At 44.4% G+C, this 26,944-nt stretch overlaps 1 protein-coding gene across 1 annotated transcript in view; it reads left to right on the top strand.

The window, feature by feature from the left end:
- Positions 1-26,944, top strand: part of LOC137537964 (receptor-type tyrosine-protein phosphatase beta-like) — a 421,053-nt gene that overhangs the window by 64,412 nt on the left and 329,697 nt on the right. The window contains exons 10-13 of the mRNA XM_068259888.1: positions 2,744-2,998; positions 6,386-6,664; positions 13,278-13,556; positions 22,777-23,049. Coding sequence (XP_068115989.1) covers positions 2,744-2,998; positions 6,386-6,664; positions 13,278-13,556; positions 22,777-23,049 — 1,086 coding nt within the window. The remainder of the gene's footprint in view (positions 1-2,743; positions 2,999-6,385; positions 6,665-13,277; positions 13,557-22,776; positions 23,050-26,944) is intronic.

Here is a 26,944-nt window from a genome sequence, read left to right as displayed (position 1 = left end):
GATGCTACTGAGTGTGTTGTGACTGCTGTCTCTTCGGTTCCTGCACATAATGATGCTACTGAACGTGTTGTGACTGCTGTCTATTCAGTTCCTGCACATAATGATGTTACTGAGCATGTTGTGACTGCTGTCTCCTCAGTTCCTGCACATAATGATGTTACTGAGCATGTTGTGACTGCTGTCTCTTCAGTTCCTGCACATAATGTTGCTACTGACCATGTTGTGACTGCTGTCTCTTCAGTTCCTGCACTTAATGATGCTACTGAGTGTGTTGTGACTGCTGCCTCTTCGGTTCCTGCACATAATGATGCTACTGAATGTGTTGTGACTGCTGTCTTTTCAGTTTCTGTACATAATGATGCTACTGAGCATGTTGTTGTGACTGCTGTCTCTTCAGTTCCTGCACATAATGATGTAACTCAGTGCTGTCCAACTTCATGGGCATGGAGGGCCATTTTTTTTTCTGACCCCATGGTGGAGGGGTGAAGGTTCTTGCTGGAGCCGCAGCCCCCCCCCCCCCCCCCCCCGCAGTAAAAAAAAATGCAATTAAAGGACAATTAGATTGGCAACACTTTCCACAAAATGCAATGCAATTGGCAGCAGATCCCCACAACATGCAATTCAAAAGGTCATTGAAGTTCCGCGCGCTGAAAAACAAGGGTACCGTTCTGCGGCCGAAAAATTGGTGTGGCCATGGACCAGAATGTGGGTGTGGCCACGGGTGGAGACAAATTTACATGAAGTTAGCAATGTGGGACATTAGATCAGGACAGTGGTGGCAAACCTTTTGGAAGCCGAGTGCCCAAACTGCAACCCAAAACTCACTTTATCGCAAAGTGGCAACAGCAATCATGATGCCCCCAACAAGACAAATTTAGCAATCATGAGGCCCCCAACAAATCATGAGGTTCCCAACAAGACACATTCAGCAATCTTGAGGCCCCCAACAAGACAAATTCAGCAATCGTGATGCCCCCAACAAATCATGAGGCACCCAAGAAGACAAATTCAGCAGTCATGAGGCACACAAATAGATAGCATTTCACATAAATAGGCAGAATGCCCCCTTAATATGGTTGACACCTCTCACCTGGCTTTTAAATTTTCCTCTACTGGCTGCTGTGCCTGGCAATAGTGTTTTTGGCTGGATTGGGGATGATGTGTGGGCTGAAAGGCCTTGCGGTGATGCTGTGGCCGGGCTGGCGGTGATGCTGTGGTGTGGCCAGCTGAGGTAGTGACAGGTGCCCCCCAGTCAGATAGTGACAGGTGTCCCCCCAGCTGAGGTAGTGACAGGTGCCTCCCAGTTAGATAGTGACAGGTGTCCCCCCAGCTGAGGTAGTGACAGGTGCCCCCCAGTTAGATAGTGACAGGTGCCCCCCAAGTTAGATAGTGACAGGTACCCCCCAAGTTAGAGACAGGTGCCCCCCAAGTTAGATAGTGACAGGTGCCCCCCAGCTAGATAGTGACAGGTGCCCCCCAAGTTAGATAGTGACAGGTGCCCCCCAGCTAGATAGTGACATGTGCCCCCCAAGTTAGACAGGTGCCCCCCAAGTTAGATAGTGACAGGTGCCCCCCAGCTAGATAGTGACATGTGCCCCCCAAGTTAGATAGTGACAGGTGCCCCCCAGCTAGATAGTGACATGTGCCCCCCAAGTTAGAGACAGGTGCCCCCCAAGTTAGATAGTGACAGGTGCCCCCCAGTTAGATAGTGACAGGTGCCCCCCAAGTTAGATAGTGACAGGTACCCCCCAAGTTAGAGACAGGTGCCCCCCAAGTTAGATAGTGACAGGTGCCCCCCAGCTAGATAGTGACAGGTGCCCCCCAAGTTAGATAGTGACAGGTGCCCCCCAGCTAGATAGTGACATGTGCCCCCCAAGTTAGACAGGTGCCCCCCAAGTTAGATAGTGACAGGTGCCCCCCAGCTAGATAGTGACATGTGCCCCCCAAGTTAGATAGTGACAGGTGCCCCCCAGCTAGATAGTGACATGTGCCCCCCAAGTTAGAGACAGGTGCCCCCCAAGTTAGATAGTGACAGGTGCCCCCCAGCTAGATAGTGACATGTGCCCCCCAAGTTAGAGACAGGTGCCCCCCAAGTTAGATAGCGAGGTGTCCAGTCCCCGTTACCTGTCATCAGCGCTGTCCTCTCCCGTGTCCCCGCTGGCGCTGCCTCAGCTCAGACCTCACAGATCGCGGCGACTGAAGAGAGCAGAGTGCGCATAGCACCCGCGCGGAGGAACTTCACATGCGGAAGTGACAAATGATGTCACGTCCGCATGTGAAGTACTCCGTGTATGCGGGTACTACACATGCGCACTCTGCTCTCTTCAGTCGCCGCGATCTGTGAGGTCTGAGCTAAGGCAGCGCCAGCGGGGACACGGGAGAGGACAGCGCTGATGCAGGCCAGCGGGGACACGGGAAAGTGCGCGTTTTGAGATTGCAGGCATGGCGCCTAAAGCGGAAGCCGTGCCTGCAACTCAGGGAGACGAGCGGGCCGCAGCTGGAGGCCTGGCGGGCCGGATGCGGCCCGTGGGCCGCCAGTTGGACAGCGCTGATGTAACTGAATGTGTTGTGACTGCTGTCTCTTCAGTTCCTGCACATAATGATGCTACTGAGCATGTTGTTACTGCTGTCTCTTCAGTTCCTGCACATAATGATGTTACTGAACATGTTGTGACTGCTGTCTCTTCAGTTCCTGCACATAATAATGTTACTGAACATGTTGTTGTGACTGCTGTCTCTTAAGTCCCTGCACAGACTCCTGCTGTCACAGTGAGGAATAACCAGTCAGTGAATTATCTGGTAGTGAACTGGACGACACCAGCAGGAAATGTGTCTTCTTATAATGTCAGTATGACGGGAGATGTAAATAACACAGTACAGACCACATCTGCACAAGTGACCTTCACATCCTTGTTACCGGGCAGAAATTACACCATCACTGTCCAGACAAACAGCGGCAGCTGCAGCAGCGCTATTACTACAGCATCGGAAGCCACATGTGAGTACAGAGAAATGTCTCCACCAAATGGCATCAGCTAAGCATCAATTCTGTCTGTCATAACCACACATCATGATATGATTATAATAGTGATAATACCACTATAATTTATTGGGGGAAAAAAATGTAAGTTACGCGCTAATGTTGTTTCCAGTAATCTTCCAGGTTAAGTCTTCTGTGATTGGCTCCTCCCCAGACACAGGAAACACTCCCCTATAAAAGTACCATACCATTAGCCCCACCCTAAGTGCTAGTGAAAGAATCAGACTATGCGGGCTTCTGCTGAAAAAAAAAAAAAAAAAAGGCGCTCGGAAATTTGGGAGTGCTGTAATACCGATAGTAAAATATGGGTGTTTTGTACTGATATTTTACTATTAAAGTGTAAAATGATATAAATATCAATATTTTACTATAGCTAAACCTAAGTCTATTCTCACATTGAAGCCTCCCACTACCGATTCTAAACTGAACCACCACCCCCCCCCTTCCTAACCTTAACCACTTCTAACACCTAACCTTAACCACCCAACCTTCCATGCCTAACCTTAACCACCCACCCCTCCACTCCTAACCTTAACCACCCACTTCTCACACCTAACCTTAACTATATACCCCTCCACGCCTAACCTTAACCACTCACTTCTCACACCTAACCTTAACCACCCACTTCTCACACCTAATCTTAACCACCCACTCCTCACACCTAACCTTAACCACCCACCCCTCCAAGCCTAACCTTAACCACCCACTTCTCACACCTAACCTTAACCAACCACCCTCCATGCCTAACCTTAATCACTCACTTCTCACACCTAACCTTAACCACCCACCCCTTCACGCCTAATCTTAACCACCCACTTCTCACACCTAACCATAACCACCCACTTCTCATACCTAACCTTAACCACCCACTTCTCACACCTAACCTTAACCACCCACTTCTCATACCTAACCTTAACCACTCACTTCTCATACCTAACCTTAACCACCCAACTCTCCACGCCTAACTTTAACCACCCAACCCTCCATGCCTAACCACCCAACCCTCCATGCCTAACCTTAACCACCCACTGCTCACACCTAACCTTAACCACCCACCCCTCCACGCCTAACTTTAACCACCCAACTGTAACGATCGGTGAAGCACAGAGAGGATCTGATTACCGGTGATCTGCAGTATCACTGGGAATACAGATGTATACCAGATTATAAGTGATCTGCAGTATCACTGATAATCCGATATACCAGCTAACCTCTGTTCACCTAAGTAGAGTGTAGTGTTTGGTGTAACAGTAACACTTAGAGGACTAGGCCTCAGTGCAGCAAGGAGTACTGCACAGATTCCTTCCGCAGACCTGAGCTCTCCAAGACGGGAGGAGTCAGACTGACAGTAGGAAGGATTGTCTGAAAGTGACACTCAGGAGGAGGTGTCACTGACAGGACGGGGAACCGCCTCCAATAGTAAGGTCGGTTCTCGAGGTCGGATAAGCCAGGTCGTACACACACGGACAGATAAAGTACAAGATCAGGAGGCAAAGGCAGAGTATAAGTACAGGCAGGGTTCGGCAACAGAGTATAAGATATATCGAGGTACAAAATCAGGAGGCAGAGGTGGAGTCTAGGAACGAGCCGGGGTTCGGCAACAGAGTATCAGAAATATCGAGGTGCAAGATCAGAGTTCAGGAGGAAAGTCAGGCAGGCAAAGGGTCATAACAGATAATCACAATCAAACTAGTACTTTAACTATCAACAGAATCTAGCTAAGTGTAGGATTACAGCTTCAAATGGTCCCGGCACACTTACGGATCTGACTACGGATCTGGGTGCTCCCACGTATGTGATCGCACGCCATACAAAGAGCAAGTGAACAGCCAGTGGTATATATACACAAGGACCTTACCAGGACCTCCCTGATTGCTGGACCAATGAGAGTGGTGGAAAATGTCAGCTGACCCGCCTGGTCAGCTGACTCCTTTCTGGCTGTTATTTAAGCTCTGCCTCTGTGCACGCGCACATGTCACTCTGAATCTAGGTGGACTATCAGTCCCAGCCACACCAGTACTGTCTTGCAATGTATCCAGTTCCAATGCGGATTCCGCCGCTCCCAATGCGGATTCCGCCGTTCCCAATGCGTATTCCGCCGTTCCCAATGCGGATTCCGTCTATGCGGCATGCGGTGTTTTTTCCGCGTTGTGACGCCATGCTGGACGCGGAAACAGCGTTGAGGGACGGCGGCTTTTCCGTGTTTCTTCACACCAACCCTCTATGCCTAACCCTAATCACCCACCCTCACGCCTAACCTTAATCACCCACCCTCCACAGCTAGCATCAACCATCTTCCCACAGCAATCGCTGCTTAAAAGAAATGCAATTTTTGGGACACTGGGTGCTCCGGGTGTCCAAATTTCCCCTCAATGCCAGTTTTACAGTGGATGCATATGACGACGCCCAAACTTCTGCCGCTAGCAGGCACCCAAATTTACTGTGCCCACTAGGTGGACATAATCCTCCAGGACATTAGCAACACATGTTTCACATGGAGGACAATATCATATAAGATTAAAAGTATACTCACAGATTCCTGGGGGGGACCCATGTCCTGGAAGATAACAGGACACAAAGTAACCAAGTAACTAAAGGTGCCCATACACTTGTCAATTTTCAATGGCACAATCAATCACTGTGATCAAATGAAATGGAGACTGATGCCCCAACATGCCTGCCCGATGATAGTTTTCATTGTTTCCTGGATGATAATCAAACCTATCAATTATTCTAAATTGAAACTTTTTGCTCTAAAGTGGACAGTTGGGTGTATGGTGAATTGGGGGTAGATTTACGCACCACCTCAGGTCTTTCCCATCTAAGAAAATGCTCCCCTGGGATCTGTTGGCAGCAGAGCAGAGCACATTCACCTTCCTGCCAGTGTGATCTTTATGCTCACCTATCTGCCCAACATCTTTTTTCCATCTCTGCTAGGGAGCCTGATCCCGTGACCTTGGGGCATGTACATGGTCATGTAACGCACTAGAATAACCAATCAGAGGGCTGCTCTCCTACACCCCGCCCATCCAGCACACTCTGCTCCTGCTGCAATGGCGTGACATCAGCCCATCTCTGACCATGCGGGTCAGTAAGCGAAGGGGGGAAGCAGCAGAGAGGTGTCAGCCTGGATACCGGGAGGCCAAGCACTGTGATGAGCGCTCATCTTGTGGTGTGGTCTAACCAGTGACCTGCACCATTAGAAGTTTCCTCATCACTGATGATTCAGTCTCTGCTTTACTCTTTGCTGCTAGAGTGCAATTAAGTATAAGTACAGCAACACTGTAAGTTCAATTTTTTTGTCTTGTATTATTGTATTAGTTGAGGCATGTCTTTGTTTCGTAGATCCCACTCCACCAGGAATGATCAACTTTAATGCGACCGGAACAAACAGCATTATATTATCGTGGGGAGAGCCAGCAAATATGACCAATGTGGCAAAATCCTATAATATAACTTACTGGAAGTCCTCATCTCCATCTACCATTGCTGGGAGCACTACAAGTACCACAACGACTGTCATCCTTCAGAGCCTGACATCTGGAACTAATTACACCATCTCAGTGGTGACAGTGGGGGTCCGGGGGTATCAGAGCACAGCTGTCACCGGATTGGTGGTCACAAGTAAGTCTCTACATGATGAGAATACAGCCAGTGACGCTGAACAATCTTTGGGTGGGCAGTGATACCAGCGGAGTAAGTAGGGGGAAGCAGGGGGGGGGGGGGGGCTGGTCTTTTTCCTTCCCTCCTCCATGCTCTACTGGTTGCCGCACTAATCCCCGACTTGTGACCATGCGGCACTCAGCAGTGTAAGCCCACACTATGTTACTGTTCTAGAAGAATGAGCTAAGGGAAAGCATGCACTAGCATCACTATAGCTTAATGAACATCTGCAATAGCCAACCTATAGCCAGTGAGGAACTGATAGCCTGTATTATGCATATACTAAAAAAATCCAACTTTCTAAAGCCATATTCCAAGACAATCCAACACTTCATTGGCTTCCCTTGGGTGTGAATAAACTAAAAGTAAAGATATCTATAGTCCAAAATTTGTGAGCTAAAATCTATTAACCCTTTCCTACATTGCCAGAGTTATCTTGTATGTAGTGGCGTAACCAGGGCCGGACTTGTACCCTTTACCGCCCAAGGCCACTGTCAGCATCTGACCCTCTTCATTATGGATAGCCAGAAGACCCTCCCCCCCTATAGGTAGCTCGTTGACCCTTTTCTCAAGTATAGGTAGCCAGATGACCCTTCCCCCCACCCCTCCAGTTTAGATGCCCCCCCTTCCCTCCAGTATAGGTATCCTCATGACCCCTCCCCCCTTCCTTCTAATATAAGAAGCCAGATGACCCTCCCCACCTTCCGTATAGATAGCCTGATGACCCCTCCCTCCAGTATAGGTAGCCAGGTGACTCTTCCTTCTCCCTAGTATAGCTTGCTGCCCAGTGCCACCCGCCCTTGATCCTGTGGTACCCAAGGCCATGACCTATGTGGCCTTGGCTTAAATCCGGGCCTGGGCGTAACTGCAATTAGTGGGGCCCCCGAGCAAAACTTTGATGTGGCCCCCATGTTCACACCTTCTCCCTTGCCTCCCCTTGGTACCCATCCTGGCTTTGGGGCCCATCTCACAAGGATCATAAAACAATTGTGGCCATTATGCTATTCACTTCCATTACATCAATCATCGAAGGTCCGCACCATCAAATGCTCCAGTTTCTTTATTTATAGCTCATAGATAAAATGACATCAAGTAAAAACAGGTCTGCATGATGATGACGCACAGGCGTTTCGACCCTTCTTTCTCAAGTCATTGCAGAGTCTGACAATACATCACAAAACACACACTTCTTTTATAGGCCTCTAGAAGACCTGATGGAAGACTTCCAATTTACATATTCACAAGTGAATTCACCAATCACATACATAGTTTCAATACACCAAGTTCAATACTGTGAGAATATTACTAAAAGCATTCATCATAACTATAAAACTGCATACCAGCAGTACAAGATCTTCATTATAGCTTAGATCCACTTTATAACTCTTTAAAAGCAATACAAAATTCAATGAGACGGTCATTCAAAAATCAGAGGTGGAGACTGAAATGTCATGGGAAACAGAGCCAATCAGCATGTAGAGCGACAACGTCCGCTTGAAGACTACGCACATACGCATGTGGCCGACCAATCATCATCACTCCGACAGCGTCTGCCGAAAGACTACATGTCACCCTTACAGAAGTATGGATGCGCGCATGCACGCCGAAAAATATGTAACAAAGTACACAACAAAAGCAACAACGTCCGCAACAAAAGCAAGGCGCATCACATCCGCAAAAAAATCTGCGTGAATCTATCCAATCATACAGATGCCTACAACGTCCACATGAGGACTAGATGCATCCCACCCGTACAAAAGTACGCATGGGCGCATCCTATCACTAGGGACATGTAGAAAGATACAAAATTATGCATGCAAAAATTCAACTATGGCGGGCATGCCCCATAATGGCAGTAAATCAAGAAGAAACCATGCACAGGAAAGCTGAAAAAATCACTGAGGGAGTGCAAAAAACCAAAACATTGATTGTAGATGCAGTAAGTGGAAGAAATGGGCTTTGCACATCCCTTGATAAAACTTCACTTTTAATTGTAATTATAGCATGTTAAAAGGCATACTTTACATGTCCCATGCAACATAGAGAGAGGTACAAGGCTGGTGGGGAGGTCGACAGCTGTTTCGCGCTGTCACATACTGTGGCTCATCATCAGGACAACCACCCCAAAAGAAATCACCCCTTAAATAGACACTTACCCCATTGAAGGTGGAGCATGAATGGCGGGCATGCCCCGTTATTTATAATAAAGGATTACACAATGTTCCCATGATCCATCATTACTCCTAAAACATTCCCCAATAATTTCCTCAATTTATTAAGGATCTTAACAAATGGGGGGATTATAATATTTCCTGGTTTGGTCACATGACAGCTTTCAAAATTAACTCTTTACCCAAATTAGTATATATATTTTCCACGATTCCTATGTGGATACCGCAAACTGTAATAATCCCTTTTCAAAATGCGCTGGTGCATTTCATATGGCATGAAAAAATACCTTGGATACCTAAATCTGTTCTTACTCTGCAAAGGCAAAATGGCGGCCTCTTGGTCCCTAATATCTATAATTATTACATGGCAAGTCAAATTAGGCAGATGGTTGCTTGGTTTGAGAGACGACCACATGCAAAATGGGCACAGATTGAATTCACTGCCTTTTACCCTTATCACCCTAGTGCCTTTCTATGGAAGGCTAGTAGGAAGACCTCCCTTGAGAGTATGGAAGACCTCCCTTAAAGCCATCGGGATTTACTCCTCCCTAAGATCCAGGTTTGATAGACTATGGAAGACCTCCCTTGAAGCCATCAGGATTTACTCCACCCTAAGATCCAACCTGAAACTCTGGGCAGTTTTGGGGAGGTGTATGTCCCCTTTTCATCCGGTATCCTCCATGATTCCTATTTTTGGTAACCCAGCTTTTTCCTCTAGTCTCAGACATACCTCTACCTCTGTATGGCACCAAAAAGATATCTGCTTTATTTCTGAATTATTGAACCCCTTTACGGGCAAACTTTATTCTTTTGATGACCTTAAGGATCGTATTGCACTAATCTATTGAACACTACCTACAATATATGCAAATCCGCCACTTTATAAACTCTATTTCATCCACTTTGGAATTTCCTAACAAAACTGAATTTGAAGCAATCTGGGATGCTGGCCCTCTCCAAAGAGGCCTCATCTCTTCCTTTTATACCTGGTTTAATTCCCCTCAACGATATTCTCAGGATCTCCAACATAAGTATATGCAATACTGAGATCAAGCTTTGGGAACAGATACTAACATGGCTACTTGGTCCAAAATGCTTCTAAGACTTCCATCTGCGTAACCACCAAAGAGAACATTTACAAAATAATGTTTCTATGGTATCAAAACCCAGTTCGTCTCCATAAATGGAACCCCTCTATTTCCCCTGCATGCTGGAGAAAATGTGACCAACTCGGAACTATCCATCATCTGTTTTGGTTCTGCTCTGGAATACAAACTTTCTGGTCTGAAGTGGTTCATTTAATAAATCATCATACTGATATTGAGGTTCTTCTGAAACCTTGGATATGTTTGCTTGCAAAACCGATACCCAAATTGAAACCTCACCAACAACGCTTCTTAACTGCTTTGAGATGTGTTATCTCGAAACATTGGAGGGGCCCTCTTTTACCAAATATTTGAAGAATACAATAAATTAAAATATATATACAAACTAGAACACCTGATGGCTGTTATGCTGGGCATACACGGAGCGATAGTTCCTTATCAATTGAGCCGCTGATGGCTTGATTGATAATATCTGACAGGTCCGATGACCGTTGCGATCGATTCCTCGCTCGATACCTGCGGGCGGACAATAGTGGGGAATCAAACGGAAGAGGAGGAAGCTCCCACGGGGACAAGCGGGAATCGATCCGGGCGGCTGCGGGGACGAGTGGGGATGCGGCGGGAGTCGATCCGGCGGCTAATCGAGCCGCCGGATTGCTCCGTGTATTCCCAGCCTTATACAGGATAAAATACGTATTTTTGATAAGGTATAGGGGAATGTTAATCTGTAACGATTTGCTCTGTAGCTAACCTATGATTATTACTTTAGGCTTATGCTGGTTGGCACAACTTTCTTTTCTCTTCTTTCCTTCTTTTTCTATCCTTTCTTTCCTTCTCTCTGGGGACCCGCTCTCCCCCTTTAACTGCCTGGTCTGTACGGCCCACAGGTCATTCCTACTTTTGCTCTTCCTACTATTAACCCCTTTGGCTCAGTCAATTGATCCTGGTGTTTCCTATAGACTGGTCTATTCTACTTCTCTACGCTACATCCTCTATATCACAGTCTTATTTGTTAATCAGATTTATGGTTTATATTTCATGGTTCAGCTCATTATACAGCTTTTTATGATATTAGTTATTCTCTATGTTGAATACTGTAATGCTGATTTTGGCTTGTTTACTCTTGAACAACAAAATAAAATAAACATTTTAAATAATAAAAAAAAACAGATACTTACCTAAGGAGAGGGAAGGCTCTGGGTCCTGTAGAGCCTTCCCGTTCCTCTCATGGTCTGCTCATTTCAGAGCAGGATCCCCCAATATAATTCCCCGCTGTAGAGGCTTTGGCAGTTTTTAGGAGCCCAAGTGCTCATGAAGACAGGCGGGCCTGTACGGTGCATGCGCGAGCATGCACTCTCCTATGTGTAGTATGCAACGGCCCATGTTCAGGAGCACTCGAGCTCCTGAAGACTGCTGAAGCCTCCCGCTGTGGCAGAGAGCAGTCTCCAACCCATCAGTTGGAGACTGCTAATGTGGGAGCCAGCAGGGAAATGCGTGGGCCAGGAGAGTAACGGGAAGGCTCTAAAGGACCCAGAGCCCTCCCTTTCCTTAGGTGAGTATCTGTTTTTTTTTATGGCTTCAGACTCCTTTAACACCTCAACAAACATTGAGTGGCTGAATAGTGTACTGTTTAAAGAGAATATGAAGCATTTTAAAATACCTGTTTTTATGGTGCCAGCCGCTTCAGCATTATAATCTACACTGATTCGCTGCATCCCCGTGGCAGAATAAAGTCTTTATCCACAAGAAATCCCGGGAAAAAATTCCACGACTTTCCATGTCGTGGATTTTGCTGCCTGGGGGAGGCAGAGCTTAGCGCTGTAGCTCTGCCTCTAGTCCAATCAATCTCTGCCGATCTCCACCTCTTCCCGCCCCTCTCAGTAAAAGAAGAGAGACAGAGATCTGTGGAGATTGACTGCACTGGAGGCAGAGCTACTGCACAAAGCTCTGCCTTTACCCGGAAGGAGCCCCGAATTTTGCCCCAGGGATTTTGAGGTGATTAAGACTTTATTCTGCCGTGGGAATGTGTCAAATCAGTTTGGATTATAATGCTGAAGCAGCCTGCTCCATAAAAACAGGTATTTTAAAATGATTTAGACTCACTTTAAGGGCTCTGCCTCTGACATAGGAGACCTGGGTTCAAATCTCGATTCTGCCTGTTCAGTGAGCCAGCACCTGTTCAGTAAGGAGTTTCTTGGGCAAGTCCTCCTAACACTGCCACTGCCTACTGAGTGCGCTCTTGTGGCTGCTTTGCAAGTGCTTGGAGTCCGACAGGAGAAAGGCGCTATACAAATATTGCAATTATTATTATATAAAAGAAAACTTAAAATAATGAACAAAAAAAAAATGCATCACTAGCTTTGTATTTACTGCTTGATGCCGTACTGGATGCGCCCACCAATCCTGAACCACTCATGCCCACGTGCATTTCGATCCAAAAGTGATCAAAAGGGCTTTGGTCATGGTTTTTCAATGTTGCTTAGTGATTGAACTTGCGGAATGAGAAGAGTTCCAATCTTAGCACAGTTATTTTCATATTTTGTGTTAAAGCTCTGAGTTCTCCAAATGCGGAGTTCAGTACCGAGCTTTACATTGGATTACAGCCTTTATTTACTGTGGAAATAGGAGGCGGATTTTGGAAAAGGCAGATGTTTGGGCAGCAGGAATTGTACTGATAAGAAGATGCGTCTATGGGTTTGATGCGCTAAAGTCTGGTAAAGTTGCCGTGCGCAGAGAACTCACTGCAAATGTTCTCATTACTAGCACAGGGGGAGCACCGGTCGTTAACCCATCAGCGCCACGTACGTTACCTGTGCGTTGCCATAGCAACACACGCATTAACCCGGTGACACTAATGGGATAACGGCTGGTGCTGGTAAAATGTGCGCTACCTACGCATGGCAACTTTAGTGGATTTTAGTACATCAGGCACCCAAGACAGTTACTGATGGGAATGGATCAGTGTGTGATGTGTAATACACCGCCAGAACCATCAGCACCATATAAGTGTGCAATAATAATAATCATAATCCATGTGTCAGGCTAAGTGCACATTATACGGGACCGAAGGCATGTGTGGTTGCAGCGGATCTGATGATACACAGCACTGTCTGAACAGATCCTATGGATAACCTAGAATCTGCTGACATGTCCGTCTACCCGCTTGCCTCTGTTGTGAATAGCGGTCTGTCTTTATGTGACATGTGAAGCCAGCAGATTATATCCAATGTATGAAAGCAATACAGAACTTGTTTTAGCCTTAATAAACTGTCTGTGTTTCCTATGTGTGTTTCACAGTCCCCACTCCACCCGGAAACATCAATTCTACCAGCAGTACGACCAACAGCATCACCTTGTCCTGGGGAGAGCCAGCAAATATGGCCGGTGTGACAAAGTCCTATAATGTCACTTACTGGAGTCCATCATCTCCATCTGCCATTGCTGGGAGCACTACAAGTAATACAACGACTGTCACCCTTCAGAACCTGACGTCTGGGACTAATTACACCATCTCAGTGGGGACAGTGGTGGTCGGGGGGTATCAGAGCACAGCTGTCACCGGATGGGTGGTCACAAGTAAGTTGGTGTTTCCGTTTTCTGGCATTCTGTGTTCGGAAACATTGATAAATCTCCCTTTCCTCTTCACTTTTCTTTGTTTCTTCAGCCAGTTTGCAAACTTCTCCTCACAAACATTATTGTATGAATGCAGCAAAACTGTCTGAGCAATAATTATAATTCTGCAAACAGGTAAAAAGTGTGATAAACAGAAATTTTAAATTGCAGTCATACCCGTCATTTTCAAAGGCCATGTTTTTCTAACAGAGGTTTATATTTTACTAGCTGATGGCCCGGCGTTGCCCGGGTATGTATTTGGCTGGTGTTGGCTCCGCCCACTTTGTCTAACCCTAACACACAATTCCTCAATTACTCAATGACCTAGTTTGTAAGCTTTGCATTGTATGGCATTAATAATTTGCATTGAAATGAAACAAATCTGATTGGCTGTGGCTCCACCCTCTTTTCTGAATTTAAACCCCAGTCACCAATGACCAACTGTACCCGGTTTGAAGCTTGTGTCCTTAACAGTGCAAGAAAGGCAGCAGTTAAATATTCCCCTTGAAAAGCAATAACTGAATTTGGATTGGCTTTTGTAGGCTCCACCCTATTTCTGAATATTAATCCCAGTCACCCAGTGACCAACTGTCCAAAGTTTAACCCTGCCATTAACAGTGTAACAATGGCTGCAGTTTACATTTTCCCCGTGAAATTTGTATTTTTCTCCGCCCACTGATGACCCGGGTGGTGTTGGCTGCGCTCACTTTTTCTAACCTTAACAAACAATTACTTACCGTATATACTCGCAAGCAAGCCGAATTTTTGAGCCCCCAAAAGTGGGCCAAAAGTTGGGGGGTCGGCTTGCTTGCGAGTCATGGGTGGGTGGGTAGGTGCTGTCCCTCCCCGCTCCCCCCGCAGCCGCTGCTGCTATTACCTTAGGCGGCGCCGCTTCCTCTATCCCCGTCCTCCTCCGGTAACTAATTCACAGCAGCGCGCCCCCCGCTGCTGTGATGACGCAGGAAACCATAGAGAGCGGTTCCCATAGTAACGGCATCGCCGCTACAGGAAGCCACTCTCTATGGTTTCCTCGTCATCACAGCAGCGAGGGGCGCGCTGCTGTGAATTAGTTACCGGAGGAGGACGGGGATAGAGGAAGCGGCGCCGCCTAAGGTAATAGCAGTGGCGGCCGCGGGGGAGCGGGGAGGGACAGCACCTACCCACCCACCTACCCACCCACCTACCCACCCATACTGGGGCACTATGCTAGCTATATGGGGCACTATGCTAGCTATATTGGGCACTATACAAGCTATACTGGGGCACTATACTAGCTATAATGGGGCACTATACTAGCTAAACTGGGGCACTTCACTAGCTATACTGAGCACTATACTAGCTATACTGAGCACTATACTGGCTATACTGGGCACTATACTGGCTATACTGGGCACTATACTGGCTATACTGGGCACTATACTAGCTATACTGAGCACTATACTAGCTATACTGAGCACTATACTAGCTAAACTGGGGCACTTCACTAGCTATACTGAGCACTATACTAGCTATACTGAGCACTATACTAGCTATACTGAGCACTATACTGGCTATACTGGGCACTATACTGGCTATACTGAGCACTATACTAGTTATACTGAGCACTATACTAGCTATACTGAGCACTATACTAGCTATACTGAGCACTATACTAGCTAAACTGGGGCACTTCACTAGCTATACTGAGCACTATACTAGCTATACTGAGCACTATACTAGCTATACTGGGGCATTTTACTAGCTATACTGAGCACTACCTACCTATACTGGGCACTATACTAGCTATACTGGGACATACTGGGGGGATCACGCGGCCAGCGTTTCCTACCCCCGGCTTATATGAGGGTCAATATTTTTTTCCTGTTTTTTGGGGTAAAAGTGGGGGGGTCGGCTTACATGCGGGTCGGCTTGCTTGCGAGTATATACGGTAATTACTAAATGACCAAGTTTGTGAGCTTTGCAGTCTTTGGCATCAATAACTTGCATTGAAATGAAACAAATCTGATTGGCTGTTTGTGGCTCCACCCACTTTTCTGAATTTGAACCCCAATCACCCAATGACTAAGTGTACCCGGTTTGGGGCTTGTGCTACTAACAGTACAAGAATGGCAGCAATTAAATATTCCGCTCGAAAATCAATAGATGAATTTGGATTGGCTTCTGTAGGCTCAACCCACTTCTATGAATATTAATCCCAGTCACCCAGGGACTAACTGTGCAAAGTTTGAGGACCCTACCAATAACAATGTAAGAATGGCTGCAGTTTAAATTTTCCCAGTGAAATTTGTATTTGTCTCTGCCCACTGATGACCCGGCATTGCTCGGGTATGTATTTGGCTGGTGTTGGCTGCGCCCAATTTTACTAACCCTAACACACAATTGCTCAATTACTCAATGAGCAAGTTTGCGAGCTTTGCGGTCTTTGACATCAATAATTTGCATTGAAATGAAACAAATCTGATTGGCTGTTTGTGGCTCCACCCCTTTTTTTAAATTTGAACCACAGTCACCCAATGACTAACTGTACCTGGTTTGGGGCTTGTGCCATTAATAGTGCAAGAATGGCAGCAATTACATTTTCCCCTTGAAAATCAATAGGTGAATTTTGATTGGCTGTTGTAGGCTCCACCCACTTTTCTGAATATTAATCTCAGTCACCCTCTGACCAACTGTGCAAAGTTTGAGAACCCTGCCATTAACAGTGTAAGAATGGCTGCTGTTTAAGTTTATCAGTGAAATTGGTATTTTTCTCCGCCCACTTTTTGGTTATGGGAATAAAAAGTATCCTATATGTTATTCCAGGTAAGGTACTATGTGTGTGCCAAATTTCATTCAAATCCGTTCAGCCATTTTTGCGTGATCGAGTAACAAACATTCAAACATCCAAATTTTCCCATTTATAATATTAGTAGGATTCAGTAACTTTCCTTATTTCCCAGGTAACACTACAAACCTTGGTTTATGTTGGGATCAGTTCATATTTTAGTATATACAATATTTTGCTGGATGGGATGGCTGGTAATTTTCTTATTAAAGTGGACCCAAATTAAAAATACAAAATTTCAGAAATAAAATCTATTTTCTAAATTATAGTAATAAATAGCAGCCTTTTTGCAGCTGCATGATGACAAATATAAAATATTTTACATTTATTAGAGGAACCCCTCCCTTTCTTTCAAATTGCTGGGACAGAAACCAGCAAACTGGTGGAGTAGATGGTGTCCAGCAATGGAGGAATTGCTAATGGCTGCCCCCAGTATAACCCTAGCAATGAAAAGAGAAGGGTGAAAAGCATGCACTGAAATGATCATAGGTTTGAAGGAGTGTTTATTTATCTTTGTATATGTCAGAGTGGTGCAACTAAATATTTTTAATTAAAAAAAATGTTTGGTTTGGGTCCGCTTTAAGGTTGTCTGTTCATAATGGTACACATGGGGCCTACAGGAGTGAATAGTTTCCCGCCTCCCCTTGCAAGGTAGCCCTCCTGATGTTGGAAGCTGGATAGGCTTTTTTGTTTAATAAGTGTGTACTGTCACTTAAATTTTTAAACATTGATTCACTCTGAAAAGCCTGAGCCTAAACCTGTCACTGTTGTTCCAGATGCGTGTGTACCTTATGTGAAAAATGACCAAAACTGTGATATTAATGTTGTACATTACAATATGTAGCTAATGCCTTAGTTGCCCCCGACAAGTTTCATGCTGCACCTTATATTGCTAAAAATGATGTATGTATGCATGGGATATCCTCTAACCTAAGAGGTAACAATCCTGTTTTGCCTGGGTCAGATTCTTGCAAAGCTGTGGAAGGAGGCCGGATGTCAGAGCAGGCAGCTGGGAGTCTAGGCCTCCCCTCCTGTTATGATAGCCAGAGTGCTCTGCCATTGCCTGTTACCAAATGGCTGGTGGAGACATGCAGTTCCTCTCCTGTCCCACCCTTGCAGAATACACCCAGCGCAAACCTGCACAGCGGTCAACCCCCTATCCTGCCTGTAGGGGGGCAAGCCTAAAATGTGTTCTGACGTCCACAGATGTTGTGCTGATCTAAATGTTTTATCAATGGGTAGTCAGTTAGAGCAGGGATATGCAACTTTGCTTCCAGATTCGTTGGCTGACACACGAGAGTCAGGAAGTGACCTAAATGTCAGTCAATGATTCTCTCACTTACAGAAAGCGCTAGGCAAACCCAGGCAGACGTTCAGGGGTAAGCCTGCTAGTGTGTATCCTGCTGTCCACACAGCAGACACTGGGACATACAGGACTATAAGGCCTTATGCCTCTGGCGTGTTGTCCGAGGTACAGGCCGATATGGGAAGTTGGGAACCCATTCAGTAGCCCATTAGATATGTGGATCAGGTCGGGCTAACCTGCTCCGTGCGCCGAGGAGGGCAAGTTTGATGAACACTACGGAAAGTCATGCGTAATCCCGGATTTTCGTATGGTCCGACAGAGCTACTGTCATTTTCATTTTTAAAAGTGCAAGAAAGTTTATGTTTTACTTTCTCCGCCCCATCACCCATTCTGAATAGGAGACATTTCACATGGAGGTGTTACTGACAAATGGCTTGGACATTCAGAACTGTGCAGATCAGATAACCTCCCTCCCAAAACTTCCCTCCAAAAGCAAAGTTAGAACAATGCAAAAATCACATTTATTAATAATTTGAGATTATTATCAGACAGAAAACAAATATACTAGCCGGTTTCTAAGAATCAGGATAATAGCATTCTAGCTGCTATGGATACAGAGTTATTCAGCGTTTTCCGACCACACTTGTTACATATCGATATTTAATGTCGTTTGATTACGCATTGGCCGCTGGTTACAAATCTGTCCTCGGATTTGCTGTGGGCCAATCCAGACAGAAATGACGAAGGTTATTTTTAAACAAGTCACTAAATATTTCTGCAAAATCAGCCCTTTTACATTTAGGCTTAGAAGATTTTCCTATGAAATCTAGATTGGTGGTATCTCATATTATATGTGCAGCCAGATCATTTGTCTTACACAATTGGGCACTACTGACATACCAGCTATGTGTCAACTAAAGTACCAGGTTGAATTGAGTTTGCCCATGGAAAGGTCATTAAGGGAACAAAGGACACTCTCAGGGGCGGACTGACAACTCATGGGGCCCCCGGGCAACAGAAGATTATGGGGCCCCATACACCCACAAGCCACACCCACCCATCCACAAGCCCCACCCACCCACATAACCAACACTCTTTACAAAATGTCTTTTCATCTGCCTATAGAGTATGCTATGGCATATGTGAATCGGTGTATACAGGAATTAGATAATGAATAATAATTATATAAATGATGTGCAATAGTATACATTTACAGGTTAATATCTGCTAGCCCTTCGTTACTGGCCAGGGAAGGTCTCTGGGAATAGTAATAGGTATAATGAGATCTGGACAGGACATGTAGTACTGTCTCCCAGCAGAAAAATATATATGTCCTTCCTCGGCTAGCTGTCAGCTGATATTAACCAGTAAATGTATACTAGATATAATTTATATAATTATATTATACATTATCCTGTAGGCGATTCACACATAGCATGCTCAGCTGAAGTGGAGGGATTATGGACTCCTGCTGGCTGTTGCATATATACATAGCAGGCAGCAGCAATGCAGCAATCATATATACCTAATAATGACGACAGTGTATGAGTATGTATGACTGACACACACACACACACACACACACACACACACACACACACACAGCAACCAGTTGGCTGCAGCAACTGGTGCACTCGGACTCAACAGCGCCCGACTCTGAGCTGACGCTACTTCTGCCGGAAGTTTAAAAGACAGTAGACACGTGACCCACTAGGTCACCTGATCGCTCCCACTGCCGCCCTCGTAACAGCGCCATTTAACCAATCCCAGTCCCCGCTCGGCTTCCTGCTTGTTGTTGTCATAGCAGCCGGCCAGCCGTGTATTAACACGGCGGTCGCGCTGCCCTCCACGCTCGCACCAAAAACAAGCAGCGGGGCCACAAACAATAAGACACTAAATCTTCGGAGGGGCGGGCGGGCCCCCCACTGAGCACGGGCCCTCGGTCCGTGCCCGACTTTCCCTATGGTCAGTCCGCCCCTGGACACTCTACAAATCCTTCTATACAGTATATGATTATTCTATGAATTGGCAATCTGATTTCTCTACTCGGTAAAATTCTCCCCCCCCCCCCCTTCTTTCTATCTATTGCTGCTTCTCTTTCTTTTTAGATGACCTTCCCAGACCAATGTCTTCTTTGTTTATATTCTTATACTGTTTAATGTAGCGCCCTGTTTAGAAGGCAACTATCCTGACATGATGTGTATATACAGCTGGATACATTGCTTAACCAGGGCTCAACCATTCTTTAAAGAGACACTGAAGCGAAAAAAAATATATATGATATAATGAATTGGTCGTGTACTATGAATAATTACTAGAAGATTAGCAGCAAAGAAAATATTCTCATATTTTTATTTTCAGGTATACAGTGTTTTTTCTAACATTGCATCATTCTCTAATATGTGCAGATTACACAACACTCAGCATTCAAAATGATTCTTTCAGAGCAGTCTGTGAACTAATGACCTCTCCTCTGGCAGAGGAAAAGTAAATAGTTAACTAACAGTTGAGATAATAAAAGTCAGAAAACAGCCCTCTCCACGACTTTGAAAGTCGTAGAGATAATGTCTTTTTTGCATAGAGATAACAACTGGAGTTTCTTAACTCTTCCTGTACTGGAAACAATTAGACTGATGTATCTGATCTTAATGTTTTATTTCTTAGCTGTACTACACATACAAATCATAATATCATCATTTTTTTTTCGCTTCAGTGTCTCTTTAATACAGTGGTTCTAGTAGTGTTGAGTTTATGTTAGAGTTAATGTTAATTTGTATTAATTGTTCTTTTCCTTTTTAGTGGTCTTGCTGATTATCTTGACATAAGTTAATAGATGCCTGTTGTCCTCTTTCTTCTTTCATATACATAGAACATCTCATATGGTGTAATTTGTATTTGTACTTGTATATGCCTTTGTATGCTTATTGTTCATACTTCTTATAAAATAATACAAATCTATTAATGAAAAAAAATATTCCCCTTGAAAATCAATAGGTGAATTTTGATTGGCTGTTTTAGGCTCCACCCACTTTCCTGAATATTAATCCCAGCCACCCAGTGACCAGCTGTGCCAAGTTTAAAAAACCTGGGATTACCAGTTTAAGAATGGCTGCAGTTTGCATCTTCCCATTAAAAATTAACAACTAAAATTTGATAGGCTGTTTTGTGCTCCACTCACTTTCCTTTTTCACCTTGGTTACAAAGTGACCAACTTTGGCAAGTTTGGAGACTCTGGCTTTATTACCATGAGAATGGCAGCCTTTTACATTTTCTCATTGATATGAATGGGTGAAATCTAATTGGTTGTTTATGGTTCCCCAGGTGTGCAGGGGGAAGTGAGACCCCCAGAACATATCTTCCCACACCACACATGTCAGATTTTATATACACTGCTCAAAAAATAACAGTAACACTTAAAGAGACTCTGAAGCGAGTCTAAATTTACATTTTTAACAGGCAGTCCTAGGAACTAAGAAGTGGTCTGTGGTTGCCACCTGCAGAACCACTCCTTTATTGGGGATGTCTTGCTAATTGCCAACAATTTCCACCTGTTGTCTATTCCATTGCACAACACAACAGCATATGAAATTGGTTGTCAATCAGTGTTGCTTCCTAAGTGGACAGTTTGATTTCACAAAAGTGTGATTGAATTGGAGTTATATTGTATAAATTTACTTTTTTAACATGCAGTCATGTTACCGGTAATCAGTATAACCCCTGCTAAAACACCGCTATCCCACGGCAAAAGGAGGGGTTTATACCCCCAAATCCCCTCTCCTACCTCCGGTGAGCGCTTCCTGATGAGGCAGAGCTTATGGCTGTAGCTCTGCCTCTCAGCGCGTCAATCCCCGCTGATCGCGCCTCTCCGCAACCCTCTGCTAAGCCACTGATAAGGAATCATACAAAGTTTTGCAGACAAAGATTTGTAGACAGTCCCTATTCAGTGTTCAGCAGGGTCTTGTGTACAGGGCTTCTGTACCCCCAACCTTTCTACCCCTCCCCAAGTGCTATGTCCTGTAGTGGTGCTTGAGGAGTCTGGGCACAGAGAGAAAGCACTTTCTGCTCTCAGCACAATTGTTCTAATGACTGGCTGGGGTGGGGTTTGGGTTCGAGGGGGCCCCATCCAAAGTCTCACAGGGGGGGCACAGTGGTTTCTAGTTACGCCAGGTAACACTAAATACCTCGGTTTATGTTGGGATCAGTTTATATTTTAGTATATCCAATTATTATCTAGACGGGGTGGTTGATCATTCACTTATATACGGGGTTGTCTGTTCATAGTGATACATGTAGGGCCTATAAGAGCAAGTAGTTTCCCTCCCTCCCCTTGCAGGGTACCCCTCCTGATGCTGGAAGCTTTCTAGGCTTTTTTTTATTATAGGAGTGTGTACTGTCACTTTCATTTTCAAACATTGTTTGTCACCTGGTATTAGCGTTAAATGTACGTTTTTTAGGCGGTTTTTACGCGGTTAGTGTTTATGCGCGTTTTATGCGCGGTTAATAGCGTTTGACGCATTTTTTACGCGTTTAAGCGTTTTTTTTACGCGTAAATCCCTCTTAGGATATACCTATGCGTATTTTATGCGTATTTATGCGTAAAATCACTGGATAATTATTAATGTTATAGATTTACACACATCAACTTAGTTTAAGATTTAAACCAACACGTAAACTAAACTCTCATTCATCTTCACAAATAATCAACCATTTGATGCATATGGAAAATATAATGTACTGTTTTCATCTATAAGACTGAAACTGAATGTATGCTTTGTAATCTAACAGTATTATAGTTACGGTAATATTTAATAGCTGTTATAATGTAAATATGTTTACTTTACACTGTATTAATATGTCTTTGACATATTGTTAAAATTTCTTTACAAAATTCCAATAAAAAATAAAGTAATTGGTTTGTCACCTGGTAGATAAACCAATATTCTGTATACTGTATGTTGTGTGAATTGAGCCTAATTCAGATCATATTCAATATGAAAGCAATAAATAATGTATTTTAGTCTTACTAAACCGTATTCCCTCTGTGTGTTTTACAGTCCCCACTCCACCCGGAAACATCAATTTTACCAGCACTACGACCAACAGCATCACCTTGTCCTGGGGAGAGCCAGCAAATATGGCCGGTGTGACAAAGTCCTATAATGTGACTTACTGGAGCCTCTCCTCTTCCAGCACTTGGACTGTGACCACCAACACAACGATTGTCACCCTTCAGAACCTGACGTCTGGGGCTAATTACACCATCTCAGTGGTGACAGTGGGGGTCGGGGGGTATCAGAGCACAGCTGTGAATGGATCAGTGGTCACAAGTAAGTGGGTCATTCTAACCAAGGTTTATATTTGATTCATTAATATTTCTAATTTCCCATGTAACTCTAAATACCTTGGTTTATAAGTGTGTACTGTCATTTTATTGTTTGTTAACATTGTTTGCATTTGGAAAGTCTAGGATATCATTCACAATAACTCACTTTATGGTAATTAGTGATGTAATCCAGACTTTCTCAGTTGTGGCCCTAAGGGTCTTATAAGGGTCAGATAGCTGTATCTCACACACACTATGATATGGCCACAGCTGGGGATAGCAGTGCTCAGGTAAGTATAGTTGAATGACACCTCCTTTTGTCCAGGGGTCAAAAGTAAGTAAGTGAGTGTTTCTGTTTCATGGCATTCTGTGTTCGGAATCATGGCTTAGAATCCCTTCCCACTTCACTTTTCCTGGTTCCTTCAGCCAGTTTTCAAACTTCATGGTATTTTGTATTCAGAATCACAGCTATATCTCCCTTTCCTCTTAACTTTCTTTGTTTCTTCAGCCAGTTTGCACACGTCTCCTCACAAACATTGTTGTATGAATCCAGCACATCTGAGTAATAATTCTGCAAACAGGTTAAACATGTTATGAAAAGAAATTTGAAATTGCATATATACCCATTATGTTTGCAGGCCATGTTTTTCTAACCGAGGTTTATATTAGTGAGTTATTGTCTTCATTTACCAGGTAACACTAAATACCTTGGTTTATGTTGGGATCAGCTCATGTTTTAGTATATACAATATTTTGCTGGGCGGGGTGGCTGGTCATTTTCTTATTAAAGCGGAATATAACCCTGCATTTCAACTTTGCTCTAAAACATTATTTACAGTATATTATATGCAACCAGCATTTTTTTTTTTACTAGACCAGCATTGGAAGGGTTACACAGGGCTTTAAAGTCCCTAGAGATTTCTGCAACCGAATCCGAACTTGAGTTAGATACTTTTTGTTTACAAATATGTGTTTATTATGACTCATCTCTCTCACTGAGAAGGAGCTTGGAGGACAGCCAAAGAGATGTATCTATTGATAAACAGTTACACACTAACTAAATAGAATGTAACCATCTGAATGTCTGCACGGAACTTAAAACCTCTGTGTTTAACCCTTCCAATGCTGGTCTAGTAAAAAAAAAATGCTTTTTGCATATAATATGCTGTAAATAATGTTTTAGAGCAAAGTTGAAATGCAGGGTTATATTCCGCTTTAAGGTTGTCTGGTCATAGTGGTACACATGGGGCTTATAAGAGTGGATAGTTCCCCCTTGGAAGGTATCCCTCCTGATGTTGGAAGCTGTCTAGGGTTTTTTGTTATAGGAGTTTGTATTCTCACCTTAATTTTTAAACATTGTTTGACTCTGAAAGGTCCATGAGATCATTTACAATAACTAATTTTATGCTACTTGATGAAGTCATCCAGGCTTTCCCAACTGACCCCTTAAATCATGCAGCAAGGCTCTTATGAGGATGAGATAGGTATATCTCGCACACACTATGGTATGGCCACAGCTGGTGGATAGCAGTGCTCAGGTAAGTATAGGTGGATGACTCCTCCTTTTGTAACAAGTCTATAATGAGCCAGCACCTCCGTAATTATCTATTTTATACACAAGTAAATACAAGCTGATGACCCAGTGTTGCCCAGGTATGAATTTGGTTGTTGTTGACTCCACCCACTTTTCCTAGCCTAGACACACAGTCACTCAAGGACCAGTTTGTGAGGTTTGATGCCCTTGGGATCAATAATTTACATTTTCCCATTGAAATTAAACCAATATGATTAGCTGTTTCTGGCTCCGCCCCTTTTCTGAATTTGAACCCTTAGTCATCCAGTTACCGACTGTTGCAGGATTGAGGCCTCTGCCATTAACAGTGTAAGAACGACAGCAATTAAAATATTCCCCTTTAAAATCAATATATTCATTCTAATTGGCTGTAGACTCCACCTACTTTCCTGAATATTAATCCCAGTCACCCAGTGACCAACTATGCAAAGTTTGGGAACCCTGCCATTAACAATGTATCAATGGCAGCAGTTTACATTGTCCCAGTGAAAAATTATCTTTTTTTTGGCTCAGCCCACTTTTTGTAATCTTGACACACGGTCACTCAATGACTAAGTTTGTGAGATTTGGGGTTCCTGGCATCAATAAAGTGAGAATGGAAGCTGTTTATAAAGCAAAGAAATCTGATTGACTCTCAGTGGCTTCGCCCCTTTAGTGAATTTGTACGCCAGTCATCTAATGGTCCAGGCTGAGGCCTCTGTCATTACCAGTGTAAGAATGCCAGCAGTTTAACCTCTTCTTGCCCCATGACTTGAAAATGACTTGAAATTAGGTCACTGCACTCTCCTCCCTACAAAATCCTAAATAACACTGTTTATTTATCTCTGAGCTGATAAAACGTTACAGAGTTGAAAATGAATGACAGAAAACCCCTCTCCTCCCCCAGGGAATTCAATGGCAGGGCTAATGAGTAAAGAAGTTTAAAATAAACATTCCAGGAGAATATAGATGTCACAATAGAGTATGGTATATACAATGTGTTACTAATACATGCTGGAAACAAATAAACTATTTAAATAAACAGGAGAGATAGACAAATAAAATGTGTGGGTTTAATGTACAATAAAAATGTTTACATTAAAGCTATAATGTATAAAAGTGGATAAATTATGTATTTTTCACTTTTTTCCTTATTTTCCTTTTGAAATGCATAGCAAATAAGGTAATTACTAAAAACAAATATCAGCCACAAAAAAGCCTGATTTGTCCTGAAAAAAAAAAACATAAACAATATACAGATCATTTCGTTGTGATAGTCATTGATAAAGTTTTTGCCAAAGTAATCAGAGCTAAGCTGAGCTGCAAAAACTACCAGGGTAGGGAAGTGGTTAATATTCCCCTTGAAAATCAATAGGTGAATTTTGATTGGCTATTGTAGGCTCTACCCATTTTCCTGAATATTGATCCCAGCGACCAAGTGTGCCAAGTTTGAGAGCCCTTCCATTAACAGTCTAAGAATGGCTGCAGTTTACATTTAGCCATTTAAAATGAATGGCTGAAATTTCATTGGCTATTTCATGCTCTGCCCATCTCTCTTGAATTCTTATCCTACCAAACTATGCCAAGTTTGGAGACTCTGGCTTCTTACTATGCGAATTGCAGCCTTTTACATTTTTCCCATTGTCATGAATAGGTAAAATGCGATTGGCTGTTTTGTGGTTCTGTCCAGGTGTGCAGGGGGGAGTCATGATCTGTATACCAAGTTTAATTGAAATCGTTCAAGGCGTTGAGTGATGGCGGCATAAACATACACCCATACATGCGCACACACAAACATCCGATTTTATATATATATATAGAATAAATAATCATAATAAAATACCACAAAGAAGGGGCGTCGCTAGCTCTATTTTGGGGGGCACGTGCCCCCAATCTGTCCTGGGGTGCCACGGATCTCTTCCCCAGGGGTGCCCGCAGGGCCGCGCCTGGGCGGGTACATTGCACCCAGGCGCCTGTCTCTGACAGGCGCCGCCCGGCCGCCGCTCACCCCTCTGTCCACGGCTCCCTCCAGCCGCCGCCGCCGCCGGGTCACTCAGACCTCAATCAGGCGGCGACCAATCGTGCGGGCGCTAGGACCCAGCTCCCGCACTGATATGCGGAAGTGACAGCACTTCCGCATATAGAGCGGGTGCGTCCGGCGCCCGCTCGTATTGGTCAGGTCGCCGCTAATCCTGAGGTCTGCTGGCTGCGAGTGCGAGGTAAGGGGGGAACGGCGGTGGCGCGGGCTCCCTGTCACTCACTACCTAAAGGGGCTCCCTGGCACTCACTCACTACCTAAAGGGGCTCCCTGGTACTCACTCACTGCCTAAAGGGGCTCCCTGGCACT

The sequence above is a fragment of the Hyperolius riggenbachi genome, chromosome 11 (genome assembly GCF_040937935.1).
Source record: "Hyperolius riggenbachi isolate aHypRig1 chromosome 11, aHypRig1.pri, whole genome shotgun sequence".
NCBI lineage: Eukaryota > Metazoa > Chordata > Amphibia > Anura > Hyperoliidae > Hyperolius > Hyperolius riggenbachi.
The sequence above is the reverse complement of the archived record's forward strand: the minus strand, read 5'-3'. Positions and strand labels throughout refer to the sequence as shown.